The sequence below is a fragment of the Camelus ferus genome, chromosome 20, assembly GCF_009834535.1.
Source record: "Camelus ferus isolate YT-003-E chromosome 20, BCGSAC_Cfer_1.0, whole genome shotgun sequence".
Taxonomy (NCBI): domain Eukaryota; kingdom Metazoa; phylum Chordata; class Mammalia; order Artiodactyla; family Camelidae; genus Camelus; species Camelus ferus.
The window spans coordinates 36,908,193-36,924,264 of NC_045715.1; the positions used below are offsets into that span (position 1 = coordinate 36,908,193).

At 40.4% G+C, this 16,072-nt stretch overlaps 1 protein-coding gene across 1 annotated transcript in view; it reads left to right on the top strand.

Moving 5' to 3' along the window:
• Positions 1–16,072, top strand: part of GFRAL (GDNF family receptor alpha like) — a 53,216-nt gene that overhangs the window by 19,155 nt on the left and 17,989 nt on the right. The window contains exon 6 of the mRNA XM_006182386.3: positions 1,883–2,133. Within this exon, the coding sequence (XP_006182448.1) occupies positions 1,883–2,133 (251 nt within the window). The remainder of the gene's footprint in view (positions 1–1,882; positions 2,134–16,072) is intronic.

Below are 16,072 nucleotides of genomic sequence, written 5' to 3' on the forward strand. Positions count from 1 at the left end.
TGTAGATTGCCTTGGGCAGTGTGACTATTTTAACAATACTGATTCTTCCAATCCAAGAGCATGGGATATCTTTCCATTTTTTAAAGTCTTCTTTAATTTCCTTCATCAATGGTTATAGTTTTCTGTGTATAATTCTTTCACCTCCTTGGTTAGATTTATTCCCAGATATTTTATTACTTTGGGTGCTATTTTAAAGGGGCTTGTTTCTTTACTTTCTTTTTCTGTTGATTCATCATTAGTGTAAATAAATGCCACTGATTTTTGAACGTTAATCTTGTAACCTGCTACCTTGCTGAATTCTTCGATCAGCTCTAGTAGTTTTTGTGTGGACCTTTTAGGGTTTTCTATATATAGTAACATGTCATCGGTATATAGTGACACTTTTACCTCTTCTTTTCCAATTTGGATCCCTTTTATTTCTCTCTCTTGCCTGATTGCTGTGGCTAGGACTTCCAGGACTATGTTGAATAGGAGTGGTGATAGTGGGCATCCTTGTCTTGTCCCAGATTTTAGTGGGAAGCTTTTGAGTTTTTCACCATTGAGTACTGTGCTGGCTGTAGGTTTTTCATATATAGCTTTTATTATGTTGAGATATGTTCCCTCTATACCCACTTTGGCGAGAGTTTTTATCATAAATGGGTGTTGAACAACTAATTTTTTGAATGAAATAACTTCTATGAGTAGATAAATCATGCAATTTAAACTTTGTAAAACACATATTTAAGAATGAATAAATGGCAATTATCAACCTCATAAATGACCATCAATACTTTCAATACGTACATTTAGATAACATCTTATAAATAACCCTAATTGCATTAAATTTTTAATATTTGTTCTTCTGGATTCAGAATTATATGCTCAAAACATTTGTAATATTTTCTTAAATATAATTTTTTGAATACAGGTTGATTTAGAGATATATTTCTTAAATATACATTTTAAGATATGTTCATTTTTTGCCATTATATTTAAAAGCTAATGTCTTTAAAATGACTTAAAACACAAGATTATTGAAAATAACATGATGTATGGATTTAAGCAGAGTAACATCACGAGGGCAAATAAACTCAGGACAAATGACAGGTACTCAGAGAGTTTTCATGCATGTTTGATGGTGACCTATTCAAGAAAGGGCAAAAAGTAATTATAGGTGATAAATATTAAAGAAGAAGATTAATATCTTTGGTTCCACTGAATAGATATCTTCTTACTGTGAACATTTCAAATATAAAGTTATTGTACATTACCCAGACTGTTATTTAAATTTAGTACAGCAAGAATGAAATATGTAGAAAAGTTATGAATGGATGTGGTTCTAATGGATTATCTCAGCCATTAACTAAACTCATGCTTTGCTTCGCGTTAGCACATGCTGCCAGAGACCCTCAGAGCATTTTGTTAATTCTCATTAGTCAGCTAAGAAATGTTAAGAAAGAGTGCAGCACCTCCCATCCTGTGGGAAAGCCGTCTTGAAAGGTCAAGAATCTTTCCCGAGATCACTTGGTGTGAGACAATAGCCAAATGCAAATCTTAAAACCACAGTCTGCGTCAAAAATTATTGCTAATAAATCTCCCAAGTAGTTTGCACTGCAAATCATCACCCACTGAAATAAAATTAGTAATGAAGGCATATTCATCCAGGGAATTCCCCCAGCCTCTGTCTTTCATCACAGAAGGAAAATAATTCATATGGTTTCTCTCCTTTTTCTTCCATGCTCTCTAGTGCGATGTTTGAAGGTGCTAACTTAGTTCTCAGCTATGTTTTGAAGCATCGAGAAAGCATCTTGTTTCACATCGATCTTCCATTAGGCGAGGCAGCACCATGTGTTAATGTGAAATAATACTTTCAGAGACTAATTCGTTTCTTGACTCTTTCTAGGAGGCGCTATGGACCATTTCAGGCAAAGTGCTGGCCGCGCGTGACTAGAAGATGCCATGAGGATGAGGTCTGCATCAGTACTTTAAGCAAGCAGGACCTCACTTGCTCCGGAAGTGATGACTGCAAAGCAGCTTACATTGGTACTCTTGGGACAGTCCTCCAAGTGCGGTGCACCTGTAGGACCATTACCCAAAGTGAAGAATCTTTGTGCAAGATTTTCCAGCATATGCTTCATAGAAAATCATGTTTCAGTAAGTTAACCCCCCAGAATATATATATTTCTTCTTTTTGTCTACACAACACAAAGTAGTAATCCAGCATGGAAAATTTGTTTGCAAAGACAACTTTATGTTTGCTGTTCCGTTTTCTACTTTCTGATGATATCTTGACCATTTTACTCATTTATCTGCAAGTGGTACATGTCTGTAATTTAGATGATTGGTCACTCCTAGTTATCATTTATTAATTTCAAGGTTCACTGCGTAAAAGGTTTATCCTAGCAGATAACTGGATGTATCAGGTATCTGTTGCAAGTAACACACCAACCCAAAAACTCAGTGGCTTGAAATAACCACTTATTTGCTCACAGTTCTTCTCACTGGGCTTGGCCCAGTTGGGTGGGTTCTTCTGATAGTCTTGTTTGGGGTCACTCACATGGCTACAGTCATCCGGTGGCTAGACTGAGGCCGGACTGTCCGAGATGGTGTTTAGCAAGCATGGTTGGCAAGCATGGCATGGTTCTCCTCCATGTGACCCCTTCAGCAGTAGATTCTGGACCTTGTTCGTGGTGGTGCTGGCATCCACAGCAGCTAAGCGCCACGTACAAGTACTATCCAACCTCTGCTCCTGCTGTGCTCGCTAATGCCCCATTGGACAAAGCAAGTCACATGGCTAAGTTCAGAGTCACTGTGAGAAGGGATGTCAAGGATCTGTACGTTCAAAGCTGGATTCCTTGGGGTCGTTAACAATCTGCTAGTTGGCTGTCCCAACCTCAGTGAAGCATAGTTACCCTTGGGTTTAGTTGGATTTGGTTATCTCCCCTTGGTCTTTAATATATCTGCTGATCTGCCTGTAGTGAGAGGATGGAAAACACATTTTCTAAAGCTTTTATTCACTCTGTTTTAAGGATAAGAACCCTGAGATTTAGGAACTTAAATCATTTGTCCAGTCTCAAAGTGGACAAGTAGTTGAGAGGGATTTGTCTGTGAGTCTTATAGAAAAAACCTGATGATGTAATCATGTAGCATTCAAGACACCTCCATCACCCACCTTCAGGGAGAGTCCCTGCAACCAAGTCCCAAAACACCTCTGGCCCCTGGGCCCTTCGTCGTAACCATCAAACTCACGAGCACCATTTCCAGGAGGGAATAATAGATATTTACCATTTCTATTGCAAAAAAAAACTTTATATTTATGCAAATTTTGACACATACAGCTATGCAAGTATCTTTATATCTATATCTATATCTGTCTAACTATAAACACATACACACATTTTTAATTATTTTCTGTTTTTCTTTAAAGATACTAAAGAGATAACACATTAGCCAACATGATCAAAATTGTGATCTGCTTATTAGCCACTATATATAAAAATAGATTTAAAAAAAAAGTTTCTGCTGTAGAGCATGGGGAACTATGTTCAATATTGTAATAACTTTTAATGGAAAAAATAAGAAAACAAATATATGTGTGTATATGCATGACTGGGACATTGTGCTGTACACCAGAAATGGACACATTGTAACTGACAGTACTTCAATTAAAAAAAAATTTTTTAATTGTGATTTGCTATGTATTCAGTCATAGACATACAACCCAGAGTGCATGATTTTGATTCCAGCAGAGCTCTCTGTGGGATTTCTACAGTTTCTATAATTAGCACTACAGACAGATTTCAGTAGAAATCACGATACAAAGAGGAAAATTGCAGCATTATTTATGCTGAGTGGTAATTTCTAAATAATCTTCCTCTCTGATTATTATTAGGTGGCTAATTCTGTTGGAAGTAAAGGTATTTATAAGGAATGGCTCATAATGTTACAGAAGGAAATACCAAACAAAGTAACTTAAGCCAACAGCCATATATGCAATTACATTATCATGATTATTTATAAGTGGTTTCTCCATATTTAACGGTATCTAGAAAAAAAAAAAGTAGTTCCTGCAAGCTAGTGATAACTCAGTTCCATAGGCATAAATTCCCTAAGAATGCCATTCCAAGCAACCTAATTCTGATTCCTCCCACATGGTTTTAATTATTGTTATGTTTTGCTTTCATTGTATCTGGCTACTCTATCCCGTACAGAGCAAAAAATATATCTATTCATGGAGAGATAGTAGATACGGACCCCCAAATCCATAAACATTGACATACTACGTAAGGTTTTAGGAAAATGAGAATTCAAACTGATTTCTCTTTTCTTCACTCTCTTAGTAAGACTAAACATTATGAGGGTTTTGCTTCAAACCTGATCCACTAAAAGTAGGAATTTTAAGGGACAGGTTTACAGAATTAAAGGAACTTGAAAGGCCTTCCGTCGCAGTTCTGGGTCACTGAATTAATGGGAAACGTTTTGCATAAAGACACAAGCCAAATCCTTAGGGCTGGCTAGTCCTAACACACTCTCATCCCCTGCCCCGTGTACTTGGGGAGTAGTAGCACACGGAGACTTTTGACTGGACTCTCTCTCATTGCCCCGACCTCTCATGTCACCCCAGTTCATAGGCTCACGCATTCTCAAAAACATATATTATACAATTAACACATACGCACTACTATATATAAAATAGAGGAACAACAGGGACCTACTGTATAACACAGGGAAATATATTTGATAGCTTGTAAAAACCTATAATGGAAAATATTCTAAAAAAAGAATATATATATATATATATATATATATATATATATATATATACATACACATATAAAACGGAATCACTTTGCTGTGTAAATCAACTATACCTCAATAAAAAAAAAAATTTTTTTTTAAAGTAGCCATTATTAGAGCTAGTTTCCAAAGCCTTCAGCTTCTGCTCACTTTACCTGAAGGGGGCAGAACTGAGTCGAACATACCGGACAGCTGGGGAGAGTTTCCCACTAGTCACATGTGTTTGGCTTAGAAGCATTGTTTTTCAAACTCCCCTGCCCTCAGACCACAGCAAGCAATGCATTTTACATCAGATGTTTACATGCAATGTCTTCCATTTTTAAAAAATTATCATGATTCCACTCCATTTTTTTTTTTTTTTTTTTGGTGAAGGGAGGTAATTAGATTTATTTATCAACTCATTTGTTATTATTTATTTTAATGGAGGTACTAGGAATTAAACCCAGGACCTTGTGCATGCTAAGCATTCGCTCTACCACTGAGCCATACCCTCCCCCTATATTTCTTGCCCAACGCTGAGCACAACCTACAAAGTGGACGTCATGACTCCCTAATGTGTTACTCTGGGAAGTTTGCAAAGCACTTGCTTGAAACCTGAATTTGTCTGGAAGTAACGTGAGTTGATGTATCCAGGTCAGAGTCTTATAATAATTATAAATAATTATAGAGTAGCTAGAAGTTATTGAGTGCTTACTTTTGCTCACGTTTCTCATCTCATGTTAATCATCCCATGAGCTCGATGCTATGATTTCTGGATTGTCACCCGGGAGGTGAGGGGGCTGAGAGGTGAGATGACCAGCTCAGCCTCCAGGTTCCGGGCATGGTGGGTGCAGGATCCCAGCCCAGGCTGACCCAGAGCATCCCACCGTGTCCTGCCGCCTGTGAAACAGTAAAGACAGCGAGCTTGTGTCTGTTCAGCGCTCTCCCCAGCCCTCCCAGGCAGACCTCTTCTTTCTGGTCTCAGATCTGGACTTTGAAAACATACCAAAGAGCCCATGTCAGTTCCTGCCTGCAGGACCGCACTGGTCCTCGGCCACCAATTTGCACTTGACTGCAAACCTCCGCTGCCACCCAGCCTCCCTTCTCTCCAGTGTCTTGCAGCACAGAGCGAATTGGAGACAGTTGGGATGGAGAGGGACGAGAGAAGTGGGAGAGAGACAGAGAGACTGGCTAAGACCACAGAAATGGAAAGAATTCAAAAATCACTGTTGCCTGAATCCGTAGTCTCCTATGGAAAAGTGATGACCTGGTAGATCATAGTCCCAGGCTCAGATCTGCACCCAGCGACATGTTATCTGGGTTACGTAAGGGGAGAAATTTTTTAACTGGGTCTTGAATATTTATCCATTCTTCCCGAACAGGATGATTTCCATTGCCGTCTTAAAAGATTTTTAAAGGGATTGATAGTTGCCAAAGAAAATAACTATGAAGAATAAAGATGTCGAACATTCAGTTTAAGATACAGCGCTCTGCCATTAGTTTTTTTGTTTTAACATTTTTTATTGATTTATAATCATTTTACAATGTTGTGTCAAATTCCAGTGTAGAGCACAATTTTTCAGTTATACATGAACATATATATATTCATTGTCACATTTTTTTCTCTGTGAGCTACTGTAAGATCTTGTGTATATTTCCCTGTGCTATACAGTATAATCTTGTCTATCTATTCTACAAATTTGAAATCCCAGTCTATCTCTTCCCACCCCTGCCCCCTTGGCAACCACAAGTTTGTATTTTATGTCTGTGAGTCTATTTCTGTTTTGTATTTATGCTTTGCTTTTTTTTTTTAGATTCCGCATATGAGCGATCTCATATGGTATTTTTCTTTCTCTTTCTGGCTTACTTCACTTAGAATGACATTCTCCAGGAGCATCCATGTTGCTGCAAATGCCGATATGTTGTTGGGTTTTATGGCTGAATAGTATTCCATTGTATAAATATACCACATCTTCTTTATCCAGTCATCTGTCGATGGACATTTAGGCTGTTTCCATGTCTTGGCTATTGTAAATAGTGCTGCTATGAACATTGGGGTGCGGGTGTCATTTTGAAGTAGGGTTCCCTCTGGATATATGCGCAGGAGCGGGATTCCTGGGTCACATTGTAAGTCTATTCCTAGTCTTTTAAGGAATCTCCATACTGTTTTCCACAGTTCTGCCATTAGTTTTTAAGTGTTTTAAGTGCCCCTCTCCATCACATTCCTTCCACCCCAGCTCGGAGGTAACCCACCATACCCTGGTCCATGTATGCATGATACATCACTGTGTATATAAAGATGCCTGATATTCTCTAGGGAAGTGATTTTCAATCTTTACTGAAGATGAGAATCACCAAGAGGTTAAAATTTCTGATGTCCAATAAACTAATAAAATTACATTATAGGGAGGCAGGACCTGGGTATCAGTAGGGCCAGCTTCGTGGGTGTGTGGCCAGTTCTCTGCCTCAGATGAGCCCTGAGCGCGGCATTTTGTGTTCTGCAGCCACTGTGTTGAAATCCTCAATACTTCTATCTTTGATTTTGTGTTTTGTAAATGAAGTCCAATGGGGCATATGGGAGCTGCTGCCAGAAACTTGCCACCTTATTATTTTAATGATATTAAGACTTCCAGTACATGGAGATTTTCTTTTGATGTCTTTCAACAAGTTTTCATTATTTTCTCGAGAAAAAAAAAAAAACTTCCCAATAATATTTTTCTTACTTATATTTCTTACTAATATTTTTCTTACTATGACTTCTCAATGATATCTTTCTTGTAGATTTGGCTACAGTTATTTCTAGGGATTTCTAAATACTGCAATGGCTAATTGCAAATTATACTTTCATAGGATTTTATTTTCAAACTCTGTAGTAGGACTACAGAAATTCAGTTCGTTTTTATATATGAATTTGCATACAGCAGCACATACACAAATTTTAACAATTTCTTGAATTCTTTTCTGTTTCTTACGTAGATTATGCTCTTCAATAATTATAGCTTTGTTGCCTCTGTTTAATGCATACACCTTTCCTTTTTTTTTTAATTGAAGTATAATCAGGTTTCCAATGTTGTGTCAGTTTCTGGTGTACAGCATCATACATGCACACACTTATATTCCTTTTCATATTCTTTTTCATTATTGCTTAATAAGATGTTGAATATAGTTCCCTGTGCTAGACAGTAGAAGCTTGCTGTTTATCTGTTTCATATACAGTAGTTAGTATCTGCAAATCTTGAACTCCCATAGAAAACAGACTTACGGTTACAGGCGGGGCAGCGGGTGGGAAGGTCCTTTTTTCTTTGTGTCCCCCATTCCACGTATAGGATCCACAGGATCTATTAATGATGGTCGTGAACCTGCCAGTCTTGTTCCTGATCTTACAGGGAATTCTTTCACTATTTCACCATTAAGTATGACATTCATTGGAAGCATTCTGCAGATTCTTTGTATCAGAATAAAGAAATTCTCTTCCTAGACTGCAAATCCCTTTCAAAAAAAAAAACCAAATGTTGGATTTTAGTGAATGCTTTTTCTCCATTGGAAGATTACCTTTGAAATCATTCAGTACTTCTTAGTCACTCTCTTGTGGAAGAGCAATTGGCCGTGGTGACAGTTTGCCGTTCTATGAGAAGTAGAAGTACTCTATCCATTTCTCAGCATTCTTAAGGATCCCCATTTGTATGAGAAGGGAAAAAAAAATATTGCCACTTAACAGCTATCTCGTCTTCTTCACAGTCAAGTTTCCCAAGAGCTGCCTGGGTTTCTTCATCCCTCACACACGGATCTGCGGAATCCAGGCTGGTCCTCACGAAAAGAGCGTTCCCACGGTTTACCAGCCTCATCGATTTCAGGGATTCTGGAAGTTCCTTGTTCTATTAGAATTTTAAGCCGCCTTCAACAAAAGTTTAACGCTCTTTCTTGATATATTTTTTAAATCACTCTTGGCTCTTAATTCTATGGTACTTCTTCTTGTTTACCTTGTGGGCTTATCCAATTGGCCAATTAGTATTTGTGGTGCTCAAGGTTCAGATGGAGACTTTCTACCAGAGTTAACGCCAGAATCTTCCCCTCAGCGCTCTCGTGCATGGCTGCTCCATCATTCTCCCTTATGTTCATTTATGATCTTTAGGGCAGATCTCGTTTCTAAGCTTCAGACTTGATGATCTGCCCCTCTCCTTGACAATTTCTTTTGGATTTTAGGATTGTGCTAGCTGATATGACTGACAAGTTCCAGACCTCAGTGGCTTCACACCGTGGGCATCTGTTCTTTGATAACAAAAATTCCAATCAGCGTAAGGAATGGTCATTCGGAGCAGAAGCCTCTTCCCATCATGTGTCTCTGCCTTAGGGCGGACTTCAAAGTCCTCTCCACTCCACTCCACTCAGGGTAGGACAGAATACAGAATGTCACGTGGACACAAAGGGGCATTTTATAGTTTGGTAGTGGAAGGAGCAAACGTCCCCCACACCCGCCTTCCACTGACCACGACTCAGTCACATGACCACCCTTGTCTGCAAGAGAGGCTAGAAACTGGAGTACAGCTTTCTGCCAGAAGCAAAGTATGGTGACGAATTGACAAGAACCCTGCCACAGTTCACCCTTCCTCTTACCAAATGTTTCTTTCCCTCTTCTGTCCACACAGAGAACACACTTACACTTTCCCCAAGGGAGAAGACCCACAGTTTCCCAAATTTGCATCCAAGCTCAAAGACCAGGATATCATGAGATGTGCAATCCGGATGTCATAGCGCCGTGCAACGGGCAGGCAGCCCATGAACGACAAATGCTGGTTATTCCCTGCCACCCACCCCCAATACAAATAACAAACCCACAAGCACGCACAGGCATGCGTGCCCACATCTATATATTAACAGGGGTGGCATAAAATCTCCCTTTCAAAATAAGGAAAAAAATGGAAGCGTCAGAGCATCCAGTAATGAGCTCCTGCCTGGCAGGTGTTTGAAGCCTCTGACAGTGTGGATTTCCTCAGATAAATGGGAAGGACCCCCTCTGTGGCAGTCATCATGCCCTCTGGAAGGTTCTTCCTCATCCATCTTCCTCCAGAGCCTTGTCTGAAGTAGGCTGGATGAAGGATGCTCTTTTTGGGGAACCTGGTGCTCTCCTAAACTGTATCCTCAGACAGTCTGACAGTTTAGCAGTCACAGATTTTTTGCAAACAGACCAGTGGCTTCCTTAGCGACATCGTCTCTTAAAAAGGTGTTAAGTTTTTAATCTACTTGCTTTTAGTCAGTTACATGTGCCAGTATCCACAATCAAAAAAAAAAAAAATGTGTTCTTGACTTAGTTCCCCAGTCTGCCCATGTTCTTGCTTCCTCAGCCCCATGCTGCTCTCTCTCTAATGCAATGATTTAAGCTAATCTAAACAATTGACTCAAGTTCAAATGCAATACCCTTAATCTGATTTTTGCTCCATAGTTGAGTCAACTTGTTTAACTCAGAAATGCTGGGCTTTTCAATACTGGAGATCTTTTTCGGTCTTATCTCTCACTCTTTGGGGTCTAGGAAAGTCTGTGTTCCCATTGTAGAGTCCTCATTTTAATCGCTCTGACCTCTGCTGGCAAACTAGCCAGTGTTTTCCTGAGCCCATATCTTTAAGACTCTGTCCAATGAAGTTGAGAGTAACGAACCCACATTATCACTTCAGCTCTTCCAAGTTGCCCTGTTCCTTTTGGGAACCTTCCAAGGTGCTTGGAGAAATGCATCTCAGGACGATCTTCGTGGCAGAAGAACAGGAAAGACATTTTTGTCTGGATTCCATCTCCTGCTTCTCAGGGGCAGTCCCATGAACCTTGATTCCCTGGAAATTGTGTACAGTGTGTCCATAAAGGCTGAGTGGAGCCCAGCGTGCAGGGCGTGCTGCAGGCGCAGAAAAGCTCTGGGGAGGGATGGAGGAGGTGTAAGGTCCAAGGTGAAGCACTGGCAGGTTGCATCTGCACAGATAGGTTAGGCAGTGGGGGAGGTATTTGGATGGTAAGGAAGAAAGGCAAACCCACCTCCAGAGTAGGGGTAAACGCCAGCAGGGATGCATCGCTGCCTCCCTCAGGGTGGGAGGGTCATGGTGCCATCAGTCTGCCACCAACCTGCCAAACTGCGGTCTCCGTCCAGGTCTCTGCTGTTGCTGGGGGGGCTGGCGTTCAGCATGGGCTGCCAGTCTGTGGGGAGCCTGGGAGAGGGAATCCAGTCTGGGTGCCCAGGCCTGGCTGCCATCTTGCCAACACAACTACTCCCTTCACACCCAGTGAGCGGACAGGCATTGGGTGGCGGAAGAGGGCGTGGTTGTCCTCCACCCGGTAGGCCACCAGCTTCTCTGGTCATTGAGATGTTCTGAGATGGATACTCTCTGCCGGGCATTAACCTGAGACAGAAAGCCCCGCCCACTCTATGCCTCTAGCCATGGTCCTTCCACTCCCCTCTTCACCTCATTCCCTTGTCTACAAGGATGCTCTTTCCATCCTTGTGATGAAGCCATCTACCACTGCCCATCAGTCCTGACTTCTATCCACGTCTCTGTCTTGGGAGCTATATTTCAAATGGCAAATGGGTTCTCTTGCAGATGGCACAGCCTTGCTCTAGAATCCAAGGGGTCTCGGCTGTACCTCTCTTAGGGCTTGCCAGAGACACTGTATTCATCCAGAGAGCCTGAATGAGATCGCGTGTATAAAGTGCCTGTTATATAGCAAATATTTGATACATTTTAATTGCCCTGCCTTTGAATGCCATTGTTTTTGGCACCGGATTCAGGACTGGACCACAGGGCTTCATTTTCTGATGTTTTACAAAAACATCTGTATGTTCTGTATGTTTTACCGTACAGATTTTAAGGAGCTTCTATAGTAATCCTTCACTAAAGACAGCTGGTTTCCCAACTGTATTAGGAGCACTATTTTTTTCCACTATTAATGAAGAAACTGATCATCACAAAGACAACCCCAAAGTACTGAGAAGATGGACATGGAATTCTTGGCTCTCCAACCTGTTAATCCTCAGAAATATCTAGAGATTTGCTTAAAATATAGATATTTGACCTGGACCTCAATTTTTCTAATTCAGTAGATCTGGGGTGAAGCTCAGAAATTTGTCTTTGTTTAGAAAAAATCACCCAGGTGGTTCTGATTTTCAAGCAAGTTTGGGAACCACTGCTCTAATCCACATGTGGGAAAAGCCCAGTCACTGGCTGTAGGTCCCAGGGCCGCTTTTAGCTCACACCTCTCAGGGAATGAGAAACGTCTGTGCTCAGAGAGGCACGACTTAATACCATGCAGCCCTTAGGGTGGCCTGCTTCACCCCACTGCCTGAAGACACAGTTGGTACACATTAGCTGCTCAAAAACGGGTGAGTGAATGGATGGATGGATGGATGGATGGATAGATGAACCAAAGTCTATTACATCTCTAAGCCAACACTGTTTTCTGAACACCATTGTCTGTTTTTTTGCCCCCTTATCAGAACCCTCCTAATAATATAGCTTCCCTATTTAAAGAGCCTCACTCATTTGTGTTTCCACTTATGCTGGAATTTTTCTATTCAAGTATTTGACCAAGAGAATCAGGAATTCACAGGACAAGACTGCTCCTGCCCACATGAATAAAAACATTTCAGCCTCCTTCTATTTTCCAATACTTTTCCTCTTTACAGATCTACTTTCAAAAAGCCTGAAAAGTAGGAAACAATTTTTACAGTTGACCCTTGGATGGTGTCAACGCTGAAACAGGCGATTGGTTTGAACACATTTTTGCTCTTAATGTGTATTATCCTCTTAATGAACTAGAGGATACAGGTAACCCTGTCCGTAAGTAAGAGGGATGAAAGAAAATTGTCCCCAAGTAGATCTGCAAAACTACTTGGCTTTTGTGAAGTATTCATATAAAAACTCCTAAACATGTGTCTGATCTTTTGAGAAACTTAAGAAAAGAGCCCTTCTGATTAGGAGCGATATCTACAACTTAATTCTTTTTTGTAGCCTTATTTCTCACCCTTCTGTCTACTGAGGGCTCCTCTTCGATGTCAACTTTGAAAGTAGGACTGTCTTATTCATCTTCTTGGTCTCCATTATTAATTTGGTGGTGGCTCGTCTTGCCTCACAATATTTCATCTGTCTATTCCCAGTGAAGGGTCTCGATCTAAAAATAGCACACCATGAGTGAGTACTTTTATAGGAAGTTCTTTAAACACACCCAGTTAGGTCTAGAGGTACCGAATACATAGTTTTATGCATTTTTTTTCTAACGTGCATAAAATTTTACACCTATTTTTCTGCAAAATTATTTAAAGATGGTGCAAAATGGATTAATAGAGTCACCAACTCACTTCAGTAAACTCTTGCTTTAATTTCTATTGTCGTCTGACCACTGGCTGTCTGGGAAAGGAAGAATGCAGATTCCCTTTGTAAATTAAACAGTGAGCTAAGGGAATTGTGAAAGGCATTTTCATTGCAAAAACCTCTCTCTCTCTTTATCTCTCATCCGTTCACACGTGCGCGTGCACACACACACACACACACACACACACACATCACTTTCTCTTATAGCCAATTCATATAGGTCAGTCTTCCAGGAGCTTTATGTTAAGTTTTGGCTTCAAATAAATCACTTCATCTAGCCAAAACCACTGACTTTTTCTTGGTTCCTACACAAAACTCTAATTCAAGTCCAGTTTCCTTCAAATTCAGTCCAGGTGCTAAAAAAAAAAAAAAAAAAAAAAAAGTCTGCTGGTTTTCCAAGGAACATTCAACATCATTTCTCTACTCGGTATTCATATTTATAACACAGCCCCTACATAGTCCAGTATTTTGTATTTTCTGGATTAAACCGGCTCCACAGTGAATTTGTAGTCCATCAAATTCATAGACCCTCACGTATAAATGTGTGTTTTTCCTCTTAAAAAATCATTCCTTCAGGATCTTGTTTTTCACTAGTTGCAAAGTCTTTAGACTTCTTTAGCGAACAGGCATGTGTGTTATAAGTTAATGATACAAAGAATAATAAAAACAAATTAACTATTTCTTTAGAATGACTTTAGTTCCCACCTAATATCCAAATTCAGTTTTTTCACCCACAGTCAACTAACTTTAGGCTTTTATGCTACCTGGAAGTCTGGGTAGTTCTTTGGGTTTGGGCCACAGGGATATATCCATGTATTTAACTGTTATTAGCTTTCAAAGCTAAAGCATACACAGGATATTTCATCTCCCTTCCTCCTCCACCCCAATCATGAGTTTTGGTTAAAAACCATGATCTGCAACAATACCTCTCGTCATCGGATGCCACGCTTGGAAGTATTCATTGACCTTATTAGAGAACTTCATGTTGATGAAGCAAGATGGCACCAGCGTGTCTGGGTCTGAATAATCTTTCCGTCATTTACAGGATAAGTAACTGTGAACAAGTTACTTTTTTTTCACCTCAATTTCTTGCCTGTGAAATGGAATATTAATCCCAACCCAGAATGTTGGTCCAAAGATTTTTATCAGTTAATTCATGTAAAGAAACATCCAGAACATAATAAAATTCAGTAAATATTAACTCTTACTTATAGACTTCAAGGGATTTGGAAAAGGATGCAAATCAATAATTTTTGTGTAATCATTAAGATGCCACACAGATGATGGGAGAGACTAGTTTCTGGAAGATCTAAGGTGTCTTATTTTGTTCAGGATGAGTAACTTCTTTTTTTGTTATTTTTTAGTGGCTTCTTAAATAAATCCTTGGATGATTTTAGAGCAGAGGATGAATTTGGACAACTGGTCACAAACTTTAATGTGTATAAGAATCATATAGTTTCTAGTTAAAATGCAGGACGGTTGATTCAGTAGTTCTGGGTAAAAGCCTAAGATATGCATTTCTAATAAACTCCCAGGAAATGCTACAGCTCTTTGTCCAGGAATTGCTTTTTAAGCAGCGCGGACTTAGATGATCTCTTAGAGACCTTTTAGAAGAAAAGAAAAATCTAATTTAATATATATCAAATAACTTACGTAACTCATAACCTCTCTGCTACTGAGAAACAGACCAACCTAACAAGCCTGTTACATCGCGTCAACCTGGTATTCCATTTTTCATGGACAGCAGACATCACCATGTCATGAAAGATTTCAAGCAGACATCCTTGTCATTTCCTGAGCCTTCCTTGAGAGAGTGGCTTAGAGCAATGATTCTCAAACTTTATCGGGAAGGGAATCACCCGGCGGGCTCGTTGAACACAGACTCTTGGGTCCTCACCCTCAAGTGTCTGATTCAGTAGTTCTGAGATGGAATTAGGGAAAGCAGGCGTTGCAGATCCTGTCTCCTTGGGTACCACCCTTTAAGAACGTCAACCAAGACACGCAAAGGCTGCAAATAAGAAAAAGAGCTTGCTTGCAGTCTTAAGGATGGCAATTTTAGAGGCACTAATTAGAGCAGCAACTCAAACGTGCTTTGAGGGAAGTGGAAAATGGCAGGGTTCATACAGGCGACACAGAGACGTCCCAGAGAAGTCACCTGGGTTACCTTTATAGAAATGCAGTTGGTGCTGGCAGGGATTCAACCACTTGCCAGCAGGAGATTGCTTGTTAAGCTGTGGTTTCTAGGGAGTAGAGAAGACAGGTTCCAGGTGGTCTCAGGATGACCAGGTCGAGTTTACGTTGCATTCAGGGGTGGATGTGTGTAAGTTCCAACTCCTTAATGGCCTCCCAGCGCCGTGTTAGGTCCCTTTGACGTAAGTAACTCCATTCTGTTGTTCATGATCTTACAAGAGCCGCTCGCTTGAAGTTCTCATTGAGTATTTCCTGAAATCAGCCAAAGTCGGCCAATGTTTTCTTACTTGAACCATCACTTTAAGTATAAATGTATGCACCTCCATTGGAGAAGCTTGAACACGGGTTGCTTTGAGATCCTGTGACATTGATTTTATATAGTAATCCCTCATCATCTGCAGGGGATTGATTGCAGGATCCTCCTTGGACATCACAAATCATGCATGTCCAAGTCCCTTGCCAAAAACAGTGTAGGATTTGCCTCTAGCCTATGCAATCCTCCCATACAGGCTTAATCATCTCTAGATTATGCTGACCTGAAACAAACAGACTCAGATAGGTGTATTCAGAAACTAGATATTCTGGGTCTATAATCACAGCAAGCCACATGCACATTCCCCGCAGGGCAAGGGGAGGAGAGGCTTTGACAGAGGGGAAAGGAAGTGGGGAGGGCTGTAGTAAACAGAGTGCGTGGCTTCTCATTGGCTGAGTCCTTGCCAGGAAAGAAGAGTCTTTCTTCTTCCCCTTGGGCTCTGCCCGGGAGTCAGTCCTTCTGGTCTCCT